Raw genomic sequence first — 15740 nt, forward strand, 5'->3', positions numbered from 1 at the left:
AATGACTCTACAAGAGCCTAAGTAACTATGGACCAAACATGAAAAAACTAATTTCAAAATGATGCCACACTTTCAAGTATTGTTTTAAATAACGGCTTTTAAGGTTGAAAAAAATCCCTAAATGCCTTTATTCTGTATCTGCCTCCACTAATAGCAGCAGAATACAATACCATGATTATGTGTGTAACCAAGGCTCTTTTCACGTATGAGACATCACCATCGTCATCATCATTTGTTCAACTACATAATGTGACTTGAAACTGAGTTCAGCACCTGAATTCTCCAAAAGGGCGTGTTAACAGAAAATTATTGGGAACAATTGCTTCCCTTTGTACGTCACTGAGTCCAGCTGTCTGGACACTAATTAAAGCATACAAGTGTGTCGACAGGCAGCTTTCAGAAAATTTCAGTTGCTGCTAGATGTAACAAGGTTAACACAAATAGTAGTAATGCTCTTTCCGTGTCATTACAGCCACCATTATTTTTGCAGGATGTGAGAAACATACCTACAAGTCTTTCGTATACACGTGAATTTAAGATTATAATTGCTTGTTGTCATTCTGCAGTGTTCCCCTAGCTGCTTGCAAATTCAGGTGCCATTCCGTGCAAGTGATGTTAGCAGGCTGTTCCCTTTCAGACAGAAAGGTTGTTATTCTCCTTTTTCTTTGCTAAGTAGTTACTTTCCGCTGCTGAGTGCGGAGATACCTGTACTCTGTTGGTAAATTACCCGGTCTCTGCTTATTTACAAAACGCTGATGAAACTACGTTTGGGGGGAAAGATGAGCCAACAGGTATTCCTAATGTTTAGACCTTTTGTTCGAAAACTTTCGGCTTTGTAAATTCTAATGGACAAAGCCCCGACCGGTCTGCTGTTACTTTGACGTTTTGCTCCTCCCGTCTTAGGACGAAATAAATCTCGGCGTGGGAAGCGGCCGCCCGGTGCGCCCCCCGCCTCCCCCGGCCCGGCAGCGCTTCCGCGAGCACGCTCAGCCGGCGGCCGAGCCCGCGGGGCTCCCCAGCCGGGAGAGGGCCCCGGCCCCGGCCCGCCAAGGCGGAGGAACCGGCCGCCGCCGGGGAGGAGCCGCGCCGCCCCGCCGCGCAGCCTTTGTCTCGCCGCCGAGACAGCGGCGCGGGTCACCCCCTCCTGCCCCGCGAAGCCCCGCTTGCCCGGAGGGGGGAGCAGGGGGAACCTCCCGCAGGCCGCTCCGCACTGCTGGCGGGGACAGGACGGGACGCGACGCGACGCGACAGGGGCCCTTCCCCACCGGCTGGGCCCGGCCCGCCCCGCCCGGGTGCCGGCGCCCCGCCTCCGCGCCCCGCAGGGCCCGGCGGGGAGCCTCTGACTGACGGCGGGCGGCGGCCGGGCCGGTCGAGAGCCTGCCGCTGCGGCGCGTCGGCGGGAGGCGCGGAGCGGGCGGTGCGCTGCCGCAGCTCCGTCTGGGCGCAGGCGGCAGCCTTGTGCAACCAATATGGCTGCGTGCGCCCGCGAATGAAAGGAGGCGCTTGGAGCTGAAGCCGTCTCTCCCCCCCAGCCCCGCGGCCGTGTGGCCTGTATAGCGAGCGGAGCAGAGAAGTTGTCTGGGCTGCCCCGCCGGGGGGTGGCGGGTGCCCGGGAGGTGGCGGCGGTCCTTCCCGCAGCTCGGGCGCCCGGCGGTCCGCCGCCCGGGGGCAGGGGAGAGGAGGAGGAGGAGGAGGAGGAGGAGGAGGAGGAGAAGTTGTTTCGCCGCCCGGGGGGCGCGGAAAGGAGGCGAGCGGGGCGCCAGCTGGAGGAAGAGGAGCGGCCGTCCCTGCTGGCGGCTCGCCCCCCGCCTGCCTGAGGGGGAGCGCGGCGGCGGCTCCCGGCCCGGAGAAGGAGGCAAAGCCGCCCTCGGCCCAGGTCCTGCCCGAGCTCCGCGCCTCTTTCCCGGACGAAGTTTCGGCGGGGGCCGCTGCGGAGCGGCCGGCTGCCGGAGGAGGGCGGCCGGCTGCGCCCCGCCTCGGCCCGCGCGCCCCCGGGGGTGGCGGTGGCGGAGCGGCGGGGCCGGGGGGCGGCGGCGCGCGGCCCCGGCGGGCGAAGTTTGGCCGGCGGCGGCCTGCCGCGGCCATGGAGCCCAAGCACAAGGAGCTGCTCGCCCAGTGCCGCCAGAGCCTGGCGCAGGCCATGACCGAGGTGGACAAGGTGGTGGAGCTGCTGGAGGCCGCCGGCGCCCTCGGCCCCCGCGACCTGCGCGACCTGGAGGCGGCGGGCGGCGGGAAGGCCGAGCTGCTCATCGCCCTGCTGCTGGCCAAGGAGCGGGACCACTTCCAGGACCTGCGGGTGGCCCTGGAGAAGACGCAGCCCCACCTGCTCTCCATCCTCTACCTGAACGGCGTGGCGGGGGCGCCGGCGGCGGCCGAGACGGCCGGTGAGTGGGGCCGGGGGGGCGCGGGCCCGGGGCGGTGGCGGCCGAGGAGGAGGAGGGCGGCAGCGGCTGCCCCCGCCCACCCCCGCTGGGGCAGGGGAGCGGCCGGGCACCGCGGGCCCCTCGGGCCCCCCCTCCTGAAGGTGGGAAGGGAGTGGGACGGCTGCGGGGCGCGGGGGAGGTAACTCTGCCGTGTTTGCACTTGGGCTCTCGAGTCTTGTTTTGGGCTCCCGATCGTACTGGCGGGCGCGCTGGTGCTGGTCCCCAAGAGGTGCCGGGGATGCTGTACGCTGCCTTAGAAGAAGTCACTCCAGCCTGGTTCTTGCTGCTGCTCCCACCCCTTAAGCCGGGTGCGGCGGGGGCTAGGGAAAACGTACCCGAAGGGGTTTTCCTCCCCCGAGCTCCTCTGGGGCCGCCGGTGGTGTTCAACAGTCGCTTCTTGACCGGGAAAAACTGAACCTTCCCCCTGCAGCCAGTCTGCTGGAATCGGCTGGCTGGCAGGACTCCAGCAGATGTGCGTTTCAATAAATACTGTGGTTTTCTCTGGACAAACATATGTTTGTTTGGGGCTATATTGTTGTAACTTTCCTTGGTGGCTACAGTAGGAAAACAATTGATTTAACTGCAAATCCAGGCAAGAAGGATTTGAGTGTAAACCTCTGTCTTAACTAAGTTGGGTTTTGACCCACAGGTCTTCCCCTACTCTCCCCTCTCCAAAACAAGCCACAGTCTGCTTTTACGTGGATAATACCAGGCTTTAAAATAATAATAATAAAAAAAGTTTTGCTGATAATAATTATACAGGGCCTTGCAAATGCCGCTGTGTTTCTAGTTGAGAAATATTTCAATTGATGTAAATGGTAATTCTGTATTATAGAGTACAGATAAAGAATATGCAGTTGTTGAAGCCCTGTGGAGGTATTCCAGTGTGTGTGTCTTCTTAGTTTTGTTTCCAGATCTGGGAATTGGGAGGGCTTCCTGGATCTTATAAACTATTTGATTTCTTTAAGAAAATAAAACCTTTTAAGAGCTGCCTGCGTCTGGAAAACGGTGCATGCATGTGCAGTTGCACTGTATACTCTGCCCTTCCTTCAATTACGTTGTTGATGCTAGGAGTTTGGTAAACACAAAAAAAATGCGTGGGGGTCTTGCATTTTGTTTTATAACACTGTTACAGTGTATGGCCTTTTGTAATGAATATATGGCAAGACCTCACAGGATGGGGAAAACTGGACTGAACAATAGACCTCAACACTTCTAACATTATGTGGTCTGACATCAATGGGAGATGAGGGCACTCACTGCCTTTCAGAATGGAACCCATGATGTTTTTGTATGATTTAGATTCGTGCTTGGTCTTGTCTTGTTGAGAAGATGCCTTCTGGTATGGGGCTACGAGCATTTCCCAGCCTTAAAAACAAAGGTATAAAACATGAATGACAGGGAGAAATGAAGTAGATGTCGGATATAGTAACACTCTTTATTTTTAAAATACAAGTTGGAACTGCAAAATGTTTTGCAACACTGAGCTCTCAAGGGAAAAGTAGTTTGATGGGCAAAATAACTAGATCCTCCTTGACTGAATGCGTTCATGAGGATAATCTGAGTTAATTTAACATCTGTGAAGGAAAGGACGTTCCCCTGATGTGATGGGTTTTAAAATTTTATTGCTTTCATTTATCAGTAGTAATAAAGAGCTAACTTTGAGAATTACGGTTTTGTTTCCCTTGTGATAAACATGGTTACAAATTGGTTCACAGGAGATAGCAAACAATAATGAGCTTGAGAACATCATGCACATAGGAGGGTAAAGGACCTGAGCTGTCCACTGTTGTATGTATTCCAACTTTACTCTCCTGAGGAGGTGTCATGGTAACTAGCCATGAGGCTGCTCGTATGCCTCTAAAAAATCCTGGTCTATGAGCGGATTTGTCTTGGATGTGTTATGCAAAGAGTTAATGTTTGAGGGTAACTGCAGTAGAAGGGTTCTTGTTTGAACCTGTATTCAGATGTAATTGGGTTTTACTCTAATATATCCCTGCAGGAAGCCTGACCACCCATCTGCTCTTCTCATGCCATTTAGGACTTTTACTCCTTTTCACTGGGTATGTTGAAGGCTGATAGTCAGATTGCTTTTTGTTCTTTGGGTGTATCGGCAAACTGTAAACACCATGGCAAAGGGAAATTTTGGATTCTGTATTTAGAATACCAGTAAAACAGTCCTTAGTGTATATTATGTAAAATGCCTGTATTCATAAAGGCAAAAAATACATATCTTAAACATCCCTTTAATTGAACCTATCCAGCTGAATTAATTTTTAAAATTACCATTAGTATATGAAAAAATGAAAGTTTACAGTGGTACACTTAATTCTAGTATTGCTTGGAAGAGGAAGCTTGTTAGGGAGATGAAAATTATTTATAACCAATAACTTCTTGTAGTAGTGTTTGCTAATTTATTTTTTCAATGTGGTGTTTTTTGTGAGGGAAATGGGAAGGTAATCAGCAACATAATTTTGTTCAAAGTTGCAGAATTCAGCATACAGTCTGCTCACTACATGCACACGAGTGATTCTCCTTCCATCTTAATATCCGCGATGTGTACAATTTGATGTTTTACTTTGTGTTTTCTTCCTTCGCATTTTAAATACCACCTCCTATTGGACTTTAAAGGTGATATGTAAACTTGGAAACTCAGGCTGTTACTTATACCAGTGGTTCTTGTGGCTGCCTGCACAATGTAGAGCTGACACTTTTATAAGTATCTACACAACACAGAGGGAAGTAAACAGTTGGTCTCATTGCTAAAGGAAAATAACTGAGGTCCTAGTAACTGCTGAAAAACTTTGAGTATAGATAACTCTGTCTTTATGTTACAAGGAGCTTTCTTTTCTTTGTAGAATGTTCACTTTGCAGAATGTAGAACATTCATTTGTCTTCCAAAGTAGCTTCTAATTGCTCGTTTTAAATCTCAATCTGTATAGTGGTTTAGAGATCACAGTTTCTCCAATAAAATGTATATTTTTAAGCTTCTTTTATTTCTAATTTGAGAATAGTGTGCCTAACAGTGTTAGTAAACAGGGCAAAATCTAACCGGAAACTACCTTCTGTCAAAGCAGAAGCAAAACAAAGTGCGATTTGCTGTTTCACTTAGTCATGTTTAGAGACACCAGTCCTTCCGTGAGTAAGACCTTTGATTACTACATTACACTTTTGTGTAAATGTTTCTGTGAGAAATTGGCTCTATGTGAAAGTGACTGTTTGGCTGATTTAAAATCTCCTAGTGTTTTGCACAGGGACTAATTCTTTAAGTAGTGTGTCAAGTGCTTTTATTTATTTATTTTGGGTTGAACTGATGGTTTATTATTAAATACTTGATCTGCAAATTATCTCCATATGCATGTGAAAAATCCTGTATCCTGGTGAAATAACATATCCCTTCTAATGTGGAAATAAATGACTACTGAGCATTCAGTTATCTCTTAGATATCTTGCTAAGCAGATAATATTTCATTCTTATAGTTGATACAGTGTGAATTTTGTGACCTAAAATATGTTTAAGACAAGAATACAGTGGAAGATACTTCATTGTGACAAGTACTATTAAAGATGTATTTCGCTTTAAATGTAATTAAGGACTAAAACAGAAATCTAATTAGACTATGTAGGCTTTAGACTGCTTCAGATAATGTAGAGCTTTATACTTACATTGTTGTGACACTAAAAAGTGGGGAAAAGACGGGTTTGGTTGTCAATCTTGGAATTAATTTTTGAGATGAACTTGTGGGGCTACAAAGGCACTCTTAATGCTTTATCCACAAGTAGAGTAGATTCTTAAAAAGCTTTGCTGCTGGTTTCACAACTATTAAATGCCTAGGTTCACAGCTTCTTTTATTTTGGCAGTTGGTCTCCTACTTTTCTGTACCCTACAGCTGCGACCAGTGAGTGTGCATCTGTAAGCTTAAGCATAACATAATGGCTTTTTTACTGGAAGTATTTAGCACCATTTTGGATTTTAAAAGCAGAGCATGTTAGGCTTCAGAGGTGTTTCATTTAACAGTTTTAAAATCGGAATTTAAGTTTTAAAACTTCAAAGTTTAAAATTCCAAATTGCATTTTTATAAAGGTCTTTAAGAGGGCAAGAAGGAAAGAAGGAACATGGTTGTAGATTGGCTTTGAAAGTTTTCCCCTATTATTTAATAAAACTTGTTTTTCTAATTGTCTTTGGTCAGAGAGCAAGTGTTAATTTCCAGTGCAAAAAGTAAATGTGGGCATTTATAGGAGTAGGAAAAAGTTAGAATTCAAACTTTTATAGCTTTTTAGAGGGATTATATCAACTTCCTCCCTCTGCTTTTTAAAAAAGGAATTGTATCTGATTTGAAGTCGCAAAGTTTGCTTTTAAATATTGCAAGGTCTTTCGGTATATTTAAAAAACACAAAAGGCAAGCTCTGTATATGAATTGAGGAGATGGAGAGCAGGGCCCCACTTCTCTTGCTGGCAGCACCCTAGAGACCCACAAGAAATGCCTTAATTCCAGGGCTATCCCTAAGGAGCTGGGAGTGTGACTGCTCTGGGCTGGTTCTGGGGCCTCCGCGTTGTGCCTGCTCTTCCCTGTCCTCCACAAAGGGTTGACCAGTCTCCACAAAACATTGACTGGTGGCTAGTGAGAGGAGCTCATGAGCAGGAGCAAGTACTTGAGCAAGCGAGGAGCTGAGAGACTGTATGGAGGAAGGCTGTGAGATGTGGAGGTGGATTTATGGTGTCCTGTAGGAGCAAGTGAGAAGAAAGGGGGACTTGGTAGACTATGGGGTGAGGTAGGGGAAGATGATGGTAGAAGCGCTCAGGGAAGATGAGGAATAATGCTGGAAATGTGCCTTTCCTGGGAAAGGAGAGAGGGGAGAATGAGGAGAAATTGTAAAAGCATAATTTACTGACTCAAGGACTGAACTGACTATTTTTCAATTAAGTACAATTTACACTCCCTTCCGTCACTGAAAATTGAAGAGTGGGAGAAGTAGAGCAGTATGTCTGGGTTTTTCCAGACCTGTTATTAGTTCCCTGGGTAGCTTCTCAAGCCTTGTTATAGGATTTCTTAAATTGTGCAGATGAAAAAGCAGGCTCCATTTAGAAGTAACACTAGGAGAAGTACAGGCTTTCAGCAGTGCTGAGTAGTAATTAAATTTGATAAAATACCCAGTGCTTGTTTTTCGGTACATGGGTCTTCTGATGGTCTCAGATTTGTGGTATCTCTTGGAATTGTCAGGCTAAAAAAAAGGCAGGAAGTTTCTGACAAGTGTCTGGAGGGGTATTCCCTATGAAATATCTAATAGTAAGTGAATGAAAGCACGCTCTCAATCCCAAAGAAGGAAATGCGTGTTTTAGTAGTTCACGGATCCCAAGGGTGGTAGTTCTTGTAGTGTAGTTTTGCTGTGCTCAGGGGGAAGGGTGAAAAGAAAGATGACACAGTAAACTCATGGTGACAGTTTTCATCAGTGTATAATAAAATGAACAATAATTTTTTTGTGGTATCAGTACGTACAGCTGTTGAGCTCCTTTGGACACATGCAGGACTTTGTGTCTTAGAAAATTACAGAAAGGAGGAGATGTACATTTTGGAATTATTTCCGTGAGTATCCTGAAATAGTACCAGAAATTTCACTTCACTTTCACTGACATGATCAGTATGAAAAGCTGACAGTTTTCTGTAACTATCTCCTTTTTTATTTGTTAAAGATTGTCTACCTTGGAGGTTACATCTCTTTAGCTTGATTTAACTACTGTTCTCAGTCTCATTGTAGCTTTAACCAATGTTGGCTGCAGTGAGTTTTTTTGGACCTTTGGTCTAGATAGTGAAGACCACAGCCACCACATGGGTAGTAACTTGGGGCTTTCCAGTTCTGTTAGCTGCTTGCAACTTGAGCAAAGTATTCTTTTTAAATTGTTTTCCTCTGCTGCTTGCTTTAACCACTTTTTTTCCCCCTTTGTTTCTTTCAGTTTGCTTCCCTTGCTCCTGTTAACTCTCTTTATCTTTCTCCATTCAGTCCTAATTGTTATTTCAATTATTATTTTATAGCACTACAATTCCTTATTCAAAACCCTGGTCATTAGAAAGATATCAGTAAGTCTTGATTAATTCCTTCTACTTTTCACTTTTTTCTAACAATTCTTATGCTGTAAAATTTGAAGGACAGAGGTTTCATCTTTCAGAGCTGTTCAGTCCCCAGCATGTTTTGGGTGTTACAGTGTGAGGCAGTTCCTGTTTGGGTTTGTTTGTTTGTTTGTTTTTTTAATAAGCAATCTTAAAATGCTGTACATATAATAATCCAAAAACATTTCCTTATGTAAAGTGCTCATAGTATTGACTGAGATGGCAAAACTTGTTCGTGCATATATCACTGTATGAAAAGAGCTGTAGTAATGAAGTTGAGGCATCTAGGTTTCTGACTTTAGAGGTTATATTGAGTAGTCAGTGCTGAAACATTATTTGTGACCTTCAAGATGCAAGTAATTGGCTGCTTTAGTGTGAAAGGTAGTAATTTAGAACTGAGTCATTCCAATGTAGGAGCTGGAAACGTCATACTGACTGAGCTTTGTCTTGAGGCTAACCAATACTTTTCTAATAAATGCATAAAAGAGGGTGCTGTCCCCTGAGAAAGTTGTTAGTGCATCTTGAATGTTGGAGCCTGTCTCATCCAAAAGGGTCATAATTTTGAGTTCTCAGTATTACTTTGGTATATTAATTCTTGTCAGTGCAATATAGAATTACTAAAATATTGAAGGAGACCCATGGTACAGTAGGTTAGAAACCAGCTCCAAATACTAGAGTACAATGTTTGCTGCATAACTCGTATATTTGTATGCTTGCCGTAGGTTGTGGTGCACTAGCAGGTGTGTTGATGGTGACAGGTGGTAATACCAGCATCCCTTGCTGTTGTAACTAAGAAAGAAGGTTAAATTTGGGAATTTCTGTTGTAAGCTGTTGTGCAAGAGTCTGATCTCCACAGGGCACCATTTGCAGGCTTGAGAAGCTGGTGATAGCAAACTGGGTACCTAGAATTGATGGATCTTGAAAGAAGCTGATGGAAATACTTGGCCACTTGGGGTGAACACTTCAGGATATTTTTCTTGACAATGTATGATTACTGGGCAATACAGAATAATTTACTAGAACTGGAAGGCCCTTCTTACCTGAACTGGTCCTAGAGGAAGTTAAGAGCAGGCTATTCTCTCTCTATATATAATCCCCACCTTCTTCACAACTTCTGAAGTCTCTAATTTCACAATTCCTGGGTCGAGTTGCTCAGCAGTTTGCTTGTTCATAGCATTGTTTAGTTTGTTCTGGAGAGCTGCTGTTTGTATTTCAGACATAGGGGGTTTTTTGAGTTGGCCGATAAAGGAATTGAGTTTTAAATATACCATATTGCCCTGATTCAGAAGCTTTCCAGGCATGCAACTAGCCTGTAGCCAGAGAAAGCAAGCAAGCAAGAATGTACATTAAGTCTTTCAGCTGGACAGTTGGGAGGCTTGGGTAAAGAGGGGCAGTCTTAAGGACTGTTTTTTGGCAGTCTTTTTACATGGTTGACAATTTTTTGTGTATTTGGATGATAAACCAAGAAATGGCCCTCCTCCCCACTCCCAAACCCTCAAAGCCAATGTTCTTTGAACTTATTTCTAAGTTAGCTTTCCTAAAAATCCAGTTGGAAACATTCACTCTTACAATTATTCATGCCTTGTGAGGACTTTTTTGGCTCTTGTGCCCCCTCTCCTTTCACCTTGGCTTTTTATTCTACCTTCGCATAATTGCGGATTCATGAACATGCTTATTATTCATGTACTTACCTTTCAGCATGTGAGTAATCCCCATTCATAGGCATCAGGTTAGGTATGTGCAAGTGTTGGCAGGATCCAGGCCTTGCATACTAAGCTCTCTGGATTAGACAATATCTTGAGTAAAGCACTGCTTGTACGCTTGGCCTCAGAAAGTGAGGCTGATGGCTGTTTGCTTCTTAGTAGTGCTCAAAATGGGAGTTTGTGTGGGGAAAGCATAGCTGTAGTCCAGGAAGGGGGGTATTTTCCTTGAGGATTGATTTTTAAATGTAGTCTGGACTCATTTGGTGCAGGAGAACTATGTCCTATTCTTTCTTTCTGAGACAGCCATGCTGGCAGGTGTGTTTATATGTATGGTTTTCTTTAAAAGCATCAGAACTTTTGGATTGGGGAAATAAAGCTGGTGTGGTAAATACCCTTGTGAAAATTACCAAGTACAGCTGCTAAATTGCTACATAGATGTTCAGATATTATTTTAATAAGCATAAAACTATCTTTCCTTTATTGTTTCTGTTTCTTCTTTGTATTTGTTGTTCTTGTAGATACCTTTCTCCTATTGTATGCTTTTGTGGAAAAATAACTCTAGGAAGAGACAGTTTTGAGACTTGGGTAACCATGTGATCTTGCTCTTTCGGAGCACAGATAATTTCAGTCATCTTCCTCATGATCTTGCTGAAAGGGGCTTTGATTGAGTTGTTGGGAGGGCTTCTAGAAGTTGACAGGAGATTGGCAGATGTGGTTTTAGTGACTTCTCTTAGGAAAGCTTCTTGTTACATAGTTATTAAAGTTCTCTTAAACTCTTCATAGATCTTGTGAATATTTGCAGTGATTTTTGAGGGAGTCTCCTTTGCATATCATGATGATGTTCTGTTTTTCAGGTGGTGTGCAAGTGAGTATGTTTTTAATGGTGGTGAGATCAGATTATCTAAAGGTTCTCTTTGAGGCTGTATTCATCACCACAGTGAAAATATTCAGATATTAACTTCACTTCTTAATCTTTAAAATAATCATCAATGTCCAGTCTGTTTGTTCCCTTCTGAATGCTTTTATGAGAAAGAGTCATGTTGAGAGCTTGCTTAACCTGTAGTTGAAGATCACGCGTGTTGCGTTTTTAACAGATTTGCTCTTTCAGTTTGTTAAAGGCCATTTGACTCAAGTAGGTGTGGTTAAAAGTATATAAAAGTCTTAAAAACAAACACACCACACCACACCACCCCCCCAAACCAGCCTTAAACAACAGTAAGCTTTCCCTTGTAATTGATTTATCTTTATTGATGATCTGGATGAGGAGATTGAGTGTACCCTCAGTAAATTTGCAGACGACACCAACTTGGGCAGGAGTGTTGATCTTCTCGAGGGTAGGGAGGCTCTGCAGAGAGATCTGGATAGACTGGAGTGATGGGCTGAGGCCAACTGCATGAGATTCAATAAGGCCAAATGCCGGGGTCTGCACTTGGGCCACAACAACCCCCAGCAGCGCTACAGGCTTGGGGAGGAGTGGCTGGAGAGCTGCCAGTCAAAGAGGGACCTGGGGGTGTTGATTGACAGCCGGCTGAACAGGAGCCAGCAGTGTGCCCAGGTGGCCAAGAAGGCCAGTGGCATTCTGGCTTGTGTCAGGATTAGTGTGGCCAGCAGGGACAGGGAAGGGATCTTGCCCCTGTACTTGGCGCTGGTGAGGCCGCACCTCAATGACTGTGTTCAATTTGGGCCCCTCACTACAAAAAGGACATAGAGTTACTTGAACATGTGCAGAGAAGGGCTACAAAGCTGGTGAAGGGTCTGGAACACATGTCCTATGAGGACCGGCTGAGGGAACTGGGGTTGTTTAGTCTGGAGAAGAGGAGGCTGAGGGGAGACCTTATCACCCTCGACAACTACCTGAAAGGAAGCTGCAGAGAGCTGGGTTTGAGCCTCTTTAGCCTAGTAGAAAGCGACAGGACAAGAGGTAATGGCCTCAAGTGGCACCAGGGAAAGTTCAGACTAGATATTAGGAAGCATTTCTTTCCAGAAGGGGTTGTTAGGCGTTGGAATGGGCTGCCCAGGGAGGTGGTGGAGTCCCCATCCCTGAAGGTGTTCAAGAGTAGGGTCGATTTGGAGCTTAAGGATATGCTGTAGGTGGGAACTGTGCTAGGTGAATGGTTGGACTAGATGATCTCCAGGGTCCTTTTCAACCTAGATGATTCTGTGATTAGCTTGTTGTTGTCAGCTGCTCCGTTGTGTAGTTCTTGAGTTGGACTAGACTCCAAATGAGCTATATAGGTACAACTCGAATTTTAGAAATAATAAAATCACAAAGAGCAGTACTAAACTCCCTCAAAATTGAAAAAGAGATATTGTCAAGAGGGAACTTACTTTTAGTCATATGGTTTGTACCTTGAAGTGTTGGTATTTTTTTCCCCTTTTAACAGAAAGGAATATTAAATATATAACTTTATTGTTCAGCCCCTTTTCTGCTTTCTGTGGCAGTGGTCCTTAGGATGCTCAGACTGCCTGTTTGTTTCCTCTCTATTTATATATGCTGTAACAACTTTCCTTTGCTGCTCTGTGCACAGGCAGCCTTAGCCTTCTTTTTCTGGAGAAATCTAAGTATCTAAGGCTTCTAGTTGCCATTAGGGCTTATTAGGAAAGGATGCTTTCTGTAAGATACCTTGTCTACTTCTTTAGGTTAAGGGTCTGATTAGTCTGCCTTAATGGGTTGGACCTGCACCCCCCCATTGAGTAACACGAGGCTGACTTGGGTATAGACTGCAGACATGAACTTTGAGATACTTAGTAGTTATTTTTGTAAATCACTGGCCTTGAAAATGTGTAGGCCAGCACTTTAAGGTACACCATGCTAGCTCATGAGTTGAATATATTCATCTGTTACCCTGGTTCATGAACCTTTCTTGTTTTTCTGGCATCTTTGCAGTAGTCAGGAGTATTTTGTGGACTGCTTTGCTGCAAGTAGCAGAGCAGTGTTTTGACCGAGCAGGAGAATGTTCCTTGATAAAGCTGAGAAGTGGTTTTGGATACAGAGATCAGACATACTTTCTGCCTCAGGTTTTTAGGACTTGGTAGGATACCAAGAGTATTGGTACTAATAGGAAAATCAGTAAATACACCAAGGAAATGGGGTTGGAACTAGATGATCTTTAAGGTCCCTTCTCACCCAAACCATTCTGTGATTCTCTGAAATCTACATCTGGCAAGTTTGGTGGCAGTCCTGTGCTGTACAGCGTTGTTTGGCTGAAACCTGTGTGTAATGTGTACTGGAGTGGAAAAAACCACAATGTGTAAATACTGAACTGTTTTTCTATCTCTGTATCGATCTTCAGTGTTATGCTGTGCATACATGACTTGCAAAAAATTTTATTTGTCAGGGAGTATCCCATTATATCGTCTAGAATTAAATCTCAATTTAATTTTCAAGCCAAGTATAGCAAATTAAGTGCTGCAAAAAGACAGGTTGTTAGTATGGTTTTGGTATTGAATTTACACTCTTTTTGGGACCCCTGATTTCCTCCTTTCCAGTGATAACCAGAAGGTAAAGGCAAACTGGTGAAACTGGAGGGATTGCAGCATGGCTATTACTACCTGGCCACAGTGATAAGCAGTTTACTGTGCATACTGTGTTATACAGTGTGCTCCTTTGTAAGGAATTTCAGGGTGCTACACTGTGTGTTGCTCAGCTTCTCTGGAAAGTTAGGTTCTTTTTTCTTCTTCTGCAAGTCTGCATTGCAACAATACAGTGTCGAGTTTATTGGTTTTGTTCTAAATCTGTTTAGCTTTCTCACGGGCACGTGGGCCAGATTGTATCTGAGGGTAGTAGTAGCTGATGCAGGGAATCCACATAAAATGTTCTGTGAATTCGTGTCATCAGATACATTTATATGTGTACATTTATGCATCAAAATTTTTATGATGTGCTGCTTTTGTAACAAGAAACACTGTTTTGGCAGAAAAAAAACCTTTATATTGAAAGTAGATTTTTTTATTGAAGGAGACTTTAAAAGACCAGTTCCCTAGTATCAAAAGAATTTGGCTCATTCCTGTAATGCATTTAAGAGAACAATAAAGAAAAAAGAAAAGCAACCAAATTAAGGTTTTGCTGAAGTATGACTGCATACGTTATCATTATTGTGTATGATGCAAACCCACAGTAACCACTAAAACCATTTTATAGCACATTATGGTGAAATAATAGCTTGTGAAAGATAATAAATGTGGCATGGTTAGAGCTTTACAATTTTGGGGAATAATTACCTGGTCTTATGCCAGTGAGAGGTGACAACTTTGGATCATTGGGGCTTTAGGATTTCTGACTTTGAAGATGAGATGGTGAGACCTTTGCCTTTGATTTAATTCTAACTAGTGTCAGACGTTGGAAAGTATCTCTATTTTATGTGGAGTTCTTAGTATTATAAATGCTTTATTTTCTAGATCTGTTTCAGAAACTTGCTGAAAGTGTGCTTAATGTTCTCAATGATTTCAACAGAACTTTGTTAGTTTGTGGAGGGGAGTCTCATTTGGCTGGCTAATCTCTGTTCATGGTTTTCTGCTGTCCTCATGTGTTTTTCAGTTCACATGTGGTGTATTGTGAAGATAGGTTTCTCGGCTTTCCCGACTGAGCGCTTGTATCCTTTCATGACGGTGGTGTTAGGGGGCTTGTTATGTGTATGCACTATTCACACGCAAACCTGTACCTCTTAAAAGGCAATGGAATGGAGTATACTGTTTTAAGTGGTTTCTTTGATCTTGTTTAATGCTACACAATTTTAATCTAAATGTATTTTTTTATGTTGTTCTGCCCACCCCTCTCAGCAGTGTGATCTTAGAGCATATATTTATGGTAAGGTTTTGTATAGCACTATAAACCAAAGAACATAGGAGCCACTTCTGTGATCCCTACTTTTCCTTTGCAGAAGATAAACTTGTAAGAAAGTGCCTAATAGGACAAATAACTGCATTCCCTTAAGAAATATCCTTATGATAAGGACAACTTTTTCAGTGAGACTCAAAAGGAATAAAGATCAGTTATTCTTTTTTCAAAATTAAATAAGTTTTGATTTGAAGAAATTGCATAAAACAAAGATGTTCAGTGTTTTTAACTCTCGCTAGAAAAGTTGTTCTGAGCATTTGTAAATATAAGTAATAAATAGGAGTAGCATGTGTAACAAATCATCTGTGTTTGGCTATTGGATTGCAAGGTACACCAGTGGCTAGGCATTTCCTGAAAAGATTTTTTTAAAAAAAGTTTTTAAAGAAATAAAATTATTCTTGAGTTCTTTTATTATGCTGGACAAAAGGGAATTGGGGGAGTTAGTCTTTCTGTTCCAACTTTTTTGTGGTTTGTGGGTGTTTTAATAAGTGCATCTTAAATATATATGTCTGCAGCCTTCTGAACATAAAATTTGGGTTTGTCAAAATGCTTACTCATATCACAATTCTTACTGAACTTACGATTTTTTTTTTTTTTTTTTTTTTTAGAAAAAACTTACTTCAAAGCAGACATGTTGCTGGTTTTTTTTTATCTTAATTTTATATCAGCC

The 15740-nt window shown here is 43.5% G+C and overlaps 1 protein-coding gene across 2 annotated transcripts in view; it reads left to right on the forward strand.

Moving 5' to 3' along the window:
• Window positions 1-1741: 1741 nt before the first annotated feature.
• The window catches only part of DLG5 (discs large MAGUK scaffold protein 5), a 112058-nt gene continuing 98059 nt past the window's right edge, over window positions 1742-15740 (forward strand). For both annotated transcript variants that reach the window (XM_074907154.1, XM_074907155.1), the window contains exon 1: window positions 1742-2384. In XM_074907154.1, the coding sequence (XP_074763255.1) occupies window positions 2084-2384 (301 nt within the window). In that variant the 5' untranslated portion in view covers window positions 1742-2083. The remainder of the gene's footprint in view (window positions 2385-15740) is intronic.

This window comes from Athene noctua, chromosome 5 (assembly GCF_965140245.1).
Source record: "Athene noctua chromosome 5, bAthNoc1.hap1.1, whole genome shotgun sequence".
Classification (NCBI taxonomy): Eukaryota; Metazoa; Chordata; class Aves; order Strigiformes; family Strigidae; genus Athene; species Athene noctua.